At 41.9% G+C, this 8,043-nt stretch overlaps 1 protein-coding gene across 1 annotated transcript; it reads left to right on the top strand.

Moving 5' to 3' along the window:
• The first annotated feature begins 3,879 nt into the window (after positions 1-3,879).
• On the top strand, positions 3,880-6,629 carry LOC147898080 (uncharacterized). Its single transcript, XM_087378843.1, has 9 exons — positions 3,880-4,227; positions 4,355-4,447; positions 4,567-4,744; positions 4,847-5,029; positions 5,272-5,339; positions 5,451-5,649; positions 5,810-5,914; positions 6,174-6,331; positions 6,426-6,629. Exons 1-9 carry the CDS (start codon positions 3,880-3,882, stop codon positions 6,627-6,629), a joined length of 1,536 nt encoding a protein of 511 aa, XP_087234969.1.
• Positions 6,630-8,043: the final 1,414 nt, after the last annotated feature.

Raw genomic sequence — 8,043 nt, 5'->3', positions numbered from 1 at the left:
TGGAAGTAGAAAAACTTTGATGGCAATGAAGTTATGCATTCAGTACTACTATAGAGACATTCAAACTTAGCAATTGCTAGGTTTTCATGTGGTACTACCTCTGATATCATGTCTACTTCCAATGCAATGGATGTGTTTTAAAATTGAATATTTAGCCAAATTGCCAATCGACTAGAGCAATTTCTTAGTCTTGCCCTTTTGGCACTACAAGGCATATGCCATTTTTTGATCAAAATACGGACCTTTTTTACACTACAAAGTTTTTTTTTGACAGGTGCAAAGATCGATATTTATGTTGCTATTAGCATGGAAAAAGAAATGTCACTATATAGCAACTCTGGTAAGTGTCGCTACATAGCAACACTAGTAAAGCGTGCGGCTATATAGCGACGGTTAACAGAAACTTTAAAAAAAACATTAGTGGGGCTAAATAGGGCCACAGCAAGCCCTGTTTTGCCCCACTAATGTTTTTTTAAAAGTAATTACAAAAGAATGTTTACAAGCACATATGCGAGATAAAACTCTCAAACCTTGTTTGTTACAAAATTTCCCTTGTGAAAGGGGTGATACAAAATTGCTCAAACAAGTCGAGAGATAGAGACATATACATGTTGAAGATATACAACATTGTTTGTTACAAAATTACCCTTTCGAAAAGGGTGATACAAAATCACTCAAACAAGCCAACATACAAAAGCATATACATGCTGAAGTATATACAAACTAGTACTACTACTGCTCATCCGAATCATCATCACTGCATCCTTGTCCTTGTCGTGGTCACGTTGGCCTCATCCTTGGCCCTCGTGAGCTATGCCTGAGATCCCTAGCCTTCGTCAAAGTAGTGTAAGCCAAATCCCTCATCATCATCACTCACCTATGCTAATGGGACGTTCAAGCTTGTACTCTAACAGTGAAACCATATTAATTGGACATTAGATTGGAATTTAAAGAATAAAACAATTTAAGAAGTGAGATTACAAGTAGGAGTAGACTTATACCGTGTGATTAGAACATCTTGACTAGATTCTGTGACTCAGATTGGGTAGGAGACATGGACAGCAGGAGATCAGTGACAGGTTACTGTTTCTCACTTGGATCTGGAGCTGTGTCATGGGTCAACAAGAAGCAACCCACAGTTGCTCTTTCTTCTACCGAGGCTGAGTAAAAATCAACATGTTTTGCCTCTTGTGAGGCGGTGTGGTTGAGAAGGATTTTAGGGGACATGGGTGCAGTGCAGAACAAGCCTATGCAATTATCATGTGACAATTAGAGTTGCATGGCAATTGCAAAGAACCCTGTGTTCCACGCTCACACAAAACACATTGAGATTCAATATCACTTTGAACGTGAGTGCATCATGGATGGAGAGGTTGACTTGGTATACTATCCAACTACAGAGAATGCTGCAGACATCTTCATGAAGGCTCTTGGAAGAGACTTGCTAGAGAGGCATCTTCATCGACTTGGCATTGGGCCAAAAAAGTAAAGTTCACTTGCAGGTGGACATTAAGCAGGGGTGTTAGATATCAATGCTCCACTCTCATGTAACTATCCGATAACCAACTAACTCTACTTGTAAGTCCCCCATATGAGGAGAAGGCATTTGAGTAGCTCCGTTATCCGATAGGTACTGGTTTGGACACTAGATGGGGGCCATAGTTGGCCTGATGGTTGGATGGCTTCAGATAGAATTGGCACACTGCTAACTAGGCTACATGCAAGTGCGGGAAGCCATCCCATGACTTACCACATTGAGGGTAGATGGAGCATTTCCCGAGGCAGCCCACTCTCAGCTGCAGGGCCTGTTTGGAGTCCCAAATGATCCCGGATGGTGCAAAGGTCGATATTTACGTCGCTATTAACATCGAAAAAGAAATGTCACTATATAGTGACTCTGGTAAGTGTCGCTACATAGCAACACTAGTAAAGTGTCGCTATATAGCGACAGCTAATAGAAACTTAAAAAAAAACATTAGTGGGGCTAAATAGGGCCAAAGCAAGCCCTGTTTTGCCCCACTAATGTTTTTTTTAAAAGCAATTATAAAAGAATGTTTACAAGCACATAAGCGATATAAAACTCTCAAACCTTGTTTGTTACAAAATTTCCCTTGTGAAAGGGGTGATACAAAAGTGCTTAAATGAGTCGAGAGATAGAGCCATATACATGCCAAAGATACACAACTTTGTTTGTTACAAAATTACCCTTTCGAAAAGGATGATACAAATTAATCGCTCAAACGAGCCAACATACAAAAGCATATACATGCCGAAGTATATACAAACTACTACTACTACTGCTCATCTGAATCATCATGACCACGCCCTCGTCCTCGTCATGGTCATGTTGGCCTAATCCTTGGCCCTCGTGAGCTACGCCTGATCCCTAGCCTTCGTTGAAGTCGTGTAAGCCAAATCCCTCGTCATCATCGCTGACCTATGCTCATGCGACATTTAAGCTTGTACTGTCCTCTAGAGAGTAGAGATCATGATGTCTCCTCCTCCGAGGGTTTTTGTACTCATCAGGTGTGCGACGTGATCCCATGTCTAATTTGGGGGGATTGGACAAATGTAGACACAAACACAAAGACAAAAACAAACACAAGAGCCTTTTGTCTAGCTTGGTCAGGTAGGACGTAGACTTGGGTGAACAACACTAGGCTAGGAAAATGAATTAGAGTCTTGCAGGACAAAAATAGAGCCTTTTGTCTAATTTCGTCGGGTAGGACGTAGACCTGGGTGAACAACACTAGGCTAGGAGGAGGACAAAAATAGAGCCTTTTATCTAGCTTAGTTAGGTAGGACGTAGACCTAGGTGAACGACACTGGGCTAGGAGGAGGACGAGGAGAAGGAATTAGAATCGTGGACCCTATTGATGTGTGGGCTGATGTCTAGGCTGTCCAGAAAAACCTTCAAAATTTGAACCAAGAAGTTTTATGATTTGTTAAGAAAAATGTTTTGTGTGAAGATGGAAATAGAACCTTTGTCTATTTGTTGAGAAAAATGTCGTGTGAGCATGGAAATAGAACCTTTTGTCTAGAGTGTGGAGGGCCTCGGTGAACATCATTAGGAATTGCATTCTATCCAATGCTGCCATCTGCATGCATTATCATAATGCAGTCGTAGGGATAGGTACCTGAGGAGTTGCCTGAGTGGAATCAAAGTCCTCTAGAGAGTAGAGATCATAATGTCTCCTCCCACGAGGGTTTTCGTACTCATCAGATGTGCGACGTGATCCCATGTCTAATTTGGAGGGATTGGACAAATGTAGACACAAACATGAAGACAAAAACAAACACAAGAGCCAGGTTTTGTCTAGCTTGGTCAGGTAGGACGTAGACCTGGGTGAACAACACTAGGAGGAGGAATGAGAATCTTGGACAAAAATAGAGCCTTTTGTCTAGCTTGGTCAGGTAGGACGTAGACTTGGGTGAACAACACTAGGCTAGGAGGAGGACAAAAATAGAGCCTTTTGTCTAGCTTGGTCAGGTAGGACATAGACCTGGGTTAACAACACTGGGCTAGTAGGAGGACGAGGAGGAGGAATTAGAATCTTGCTGTCCAAAAAAACCTTCAAAATTTGAACCAAGAAGTTTTGTGATTTGTTGAGAAAAATGTTGTGTGAAGATGGAAATAGAACCTTTGTCTATTTGTTGAGAAAAATGTCGTGTGAGCATGGAAATAGAACCTTTTGTCTAGAGTGTGGAGGGCCTCGTTGAACATCACTAGGAATTGCGTTCTGTCCAATGCTGCGTTCCATATTGCCATATGCATGCAGTATCATAATGCAGTCGCAAGCAGTATCCTATATATTTAAACAACACTCTGCTAGCAAGAAAGCCAACGTCGTTGCTCACCAGTTATCCATACACGTCGCCATGGCCTTCTCATCCACAAGTAACAACAGCCCGCAGCTGCATGATGTTGCTGCCCTCGTGCTTGTGTCCCTTGTTAGTTTGCTAATTTGTATGCACAATTCTGCAGATGCCCAGCTCCAGATAACCGCTGGCACCCCTCAACAGGCCTTCAATAATTTGGCGGATGACCAGACCTTGATTTCGATAGTGGCATCCTCTCTGCTTGGCTCTAGCACCCCCGGTCTGCTGTGGGGGACTATTCCAAGCTCCGCTGTGACTTCTGTTTGTAGTGCGGTCGTTCAGACTGGTGCGCTGAGCTTCTCCGCCTCAATCACATATGGCGATAGTGCGTTCGCCCGGAACATGCAGGTACCATGACCGCGACATCATTCTTCCTGTTGGAATTCTGTAACTGCTGCATCTTTGAAAAGTTGATGAATCGGTTGTTAGGCACGTCTGGTACTGCGTGTGATTTTCGCTTGTTTCTGCGTTGCAGATCCAAGCATTGGGTGGCTGCGGCGCTGCAGGAACTGATTCTTCGGATGGAGTAGAAGCTCTTCTAAAGGACGATGATGGTATTCTCAGCGCTGTAAGCGAATCTCTCTCTCTCTCTCTCTCTCTCTCTCTCTCTCTCTCTCTCTCGTTCTCTCTCTCTCTCTCTCGTCAATACTACCGGCAAACTTCTAAAAGCAATACGTCAAATTGCAGCTTGTATGCCCGCAACAAAATTCAAATGGCTTAGGTTGCTTCTTATTCGATACGGGAGACGACATTAGCTCAGTATACAACCAGGCTGCATCAAGCAGTAGTAACAGCGATCTCGCAGCAGTTAGGGGAGGTGGCAGGAAGTTGTTGAACAACTGCTTCCAGGACGGAACTAACGAAGGTAAGGCATGCATTGCGCGAATGCAGCTGTTAATGTTGTAAGCTTGATTGCTCACGGTTTTGTAACACTTGATTCGACTGCATGGCAAATGACCTGTTACAGGAGCCAGGATCGGCACTATTGCTGGTCTTGTCGTATCTATATTTCTCTGCGGCATTACCGCGGAAAGTCCCGCCTGTACTGCCGCCATTACACTTGCAGGTGCAGGTGTTGGAGCTGGGGTCGGTGTTCTGACCACGTGCGCGGGCTCCCTGGGCAACAGGCCTCAGAAGAGTTGCTTTCCTGGTAGGAATATTCTATCTATACAGGCTCTACAAGATTAAGCAAAAGCTTTCCATATATTAAGAAGTAAGAAAGCGGCAAATTTGTACATATGCAATCGTTTCTGAATAATGTATCATTATATGGGATTTTCGTGAATCTGATTAAACACAAGTTACATTTCTGAGAAGTGATCTGATGAGGTAGACAAGAGAAGTGATCTCATGAGCTAGGCCTCACGATGTCTTCTTTACCTGTATTTGCAGGCGATGCGGTCGTTATTACTTCTCTCGGTACCACCATTCCAATGTCTCTTATTTCGCTAGGAGATGAAGTAAGTTATTTGAACCCAACCAAAACAATAGATTTAAAATACTCCGAGAACAGAAAAACTGAGATTTTTTGAGTTTCGCACATAATACTCTTGTATGATTATGAGTTGCAGGTGGCTGTGAGGCAGTCCAATGGGTTTATTTCATTTAGCCCTGTCTATGCTTTTGGTCATGCCGATTCCAATGCAACTGCACTCTTCATCAAGCTTACCTTGCAATGTAGTAACAACATCGTTGATTGCAATATCCACTGTCCATCTTCGAGAACACTCAAGCTCACTCCCGACCATCTCGCCCCCACCATTCATCCAGGTATATGTGGCTTCATGCATGATCTTGTTGTTGATATTCGAATAATCTTCGACCACATTTCTTTGACTTGAATAGTATTGCCCTTGACTTCCAACATTGGGATTATCAATTCTTTGTGTATTGACACTTCTTGAGACCTTGTTTGCCCCTTGTTTTCCAGAAAAGAAGCACATCCAATACAAAAGGGCAAAGGATTTTCACGTGGGCAACCTCATGTTGGTCGCATGCGATAATGTCAAGGAAACACAAACTTTCAATGTTACAGGTCATACTAACTACCTAGCGTTCTATCTCTATAAACACACACTTTTGACAAGCACGACTAAGACTCCATTTATGGAGCATCAACACTTGTGCATGCAACTAAAACTATTGAATATATCCTCTCCATGCATTGAGGACTCAAGTACTAGGAAGCAAAGCCTTTTCCTCATACATTTGACAATTTACGACTCAAGCCCATGCATAAATAGACTATAGTACCCAATGGTTTGAAATTGAGTGTCCTCGACTCTTCTTTGCAGATATCACAATCACATTGGAGCATGGACTATACAATCCCTTTACCCTCATGGGAAACATAATTGTGGATGGTGTAGTGGCTTCAGTGCATAGTGATTGGTTCTTAGACCATATGTTCGATGTTATGGGGATTCCTCACTTGCTACATAATGCATACCAAGTAAGGGACTCAACATAAAGTAGAGGTACAATGAGTCTAACATGTGCTCATTCTTAGATTGATAAATCTCACACGTTTTCTTGCTATCTTGTAGGTTGTCATGTTCCCTGTGATGCTCCTTCACCACATTCTTGGAGTAAAGTTATACAACAATTTGTACAATCTAATAGATCAACATGTGAACATACCAAATGCAGGCACCCTATACGGTGGTCACTTGGCCATATTCACAACTATTAGCATCATCTTCTCCATTTTTATGGGTCTCAAATGTGTCACATCACGCATAAGAATTTGAGTTGCACGGATGTTTTTATCAAAGCTATATGTATATATATTAATATGAAATCCTAGCGAAAGTTTATCGAGCTAGTTTTTTAAGTTTCATAATTTTGATTGAACATATTATAAACTTTTATGTTTTCTTTCAAAATTTACAGAAAAAATGGTAAATCCTCATGAAACTTTAAGAATTTCTCATAAAAGTTTCAAATCTTGGCAAATGTTTCAAGCCTTTATTTTTATTAGACCATAAAATCTTTCAATACCAATATAAAAGTTTCACCTCTTAACAAAAGTAAGAGAGAAAAATCATCCCTGTTGAGTTGGCACCAAGCAAGCAACCATAGGAAGAAACTCGACATCAAGTCTATTGTGGAGGAGATTTATTTCTTTTAGACAAGTATAGCTCTAGAGATATAGGCAAAAATGGAATAAGGCTTCACATCAAAGTCAAGGAAAGACTCACCAAAAATGCCTTAGCCAAGCGCCTGACTAATCTTGAATGACTAGATGAGACAACATTTCACGCAGCATATTGCATTCGAGTGGATAAGGCAAGGCATAAAACATGGTTTGACTACAACCTCAAGAACAAGGACCTCAAAGAGGGCAACCTAGCACTCCTCTATAGTGTCGACAACACCAAGCACAAACTTAAATATAGGGGCATGGTCCCTACTGTGTAGTGGAGATTACTCCACAAGGCGCATGCGGAATGGCCACCCTAGATGGAGTCAAGATGGATGCCTACCTCAATGGTAGCAAACTAAAAAGATATTATGGTCCACTCACTCTATAGACCCTCCAAGACATACACCAAGAAAAGGAGCTCAAGGCCGAATAGTTTGAATGAAATGCCAGGCCATCGAAGAAGCCAAGATATGTAATGCCAAAATCAGACAAAGGAAACCAATGGCTTTGTTTAAGGCTACGGTAGAACACCTAGGCCCGACTCATGAACTAACGGTAGATCCGGCTAGGTTGAGTGTCCAATTACAGGGCCTGGGTACAAGTTTCAAGGCACTCGTTGATCCAGGAGTGAGCCATAACTTCATCTCCCATGAGGTATGGGAAAGCACTAATGTACCCCTAAACCTTAATACTACTTCAGTTCAGGTTAATAATGGTAAAATCGTAAGTACATTGGGGTATGTGGACTTGAAACTAACCGTTGTCTGTTGCTAGGTGGTAGAGACTCATTTTTATGTTCTTCCCATAGACATGACCTCCGAATAGATGATCCCGGGGAGGACTTGGTGCTATGCCATAAATTGCCAAATTGATTGGAGAGAGAGAATTTCCACTCTCATGGACAATGAAAAAACCTCGGTAATTCTACTCTATAAAGACTATCGTTTGTTTAGTGCATTCAGAGCTTTATTGTGTGCATGCATATCCTAAATGGACTTTAAATGCTTTACAATGTTTGA

This window comes from Dipteris shenzhenensis, chromosome 9, assembly GCF_047967505.1.
Source record: "Dipteris shenzhenensis isolate YYH24624 ecotype China chromosome 9, Dip_SZ_1.0, whole genome shotgun sequence".
In the NCBI taxonomy this organism is placed as follows: domain Eukaryota; kingdom Viridiplantae; phylum Streptophyta; class Polypodiopsida; order Gleicheniales; family Dipteridaceae; genus Dipteris; species Dipteris shenzhenensis.
The sequence above is the reverse complement of the archived record's forward strand: the minus strand, read 5'-3'. Positions and strand labels throughout refer to the sequence as shown.

What these genes read in the sequence shown, in the direction of transcription:
- LOC147898080 (XM_087378843.1), top strand. Translation starts at nt 3,880, where the DNA reads ATGGCCTTCTCATCCACAAGTAACAACAGCCCGCAGCTGCATGATGTT. An exon ending in CCAGGACGGAACTAACGAAG is followed by an intron (nt 4,745 to 4,846) that starts GTAAGGCATGCA and finishes GACCTGTTACAG; the next exon opens with GAGCCAGGATCGGCACTATT. An exon ending in TGCTACATAATGCATACCAA is followed by an intron (nt 6,332 to 6,425) that starts GTAAGGGACTCA and finishes GCTATCTTGTAG; the next exon opens with GTTGTCATGTTCCCTGTGAT.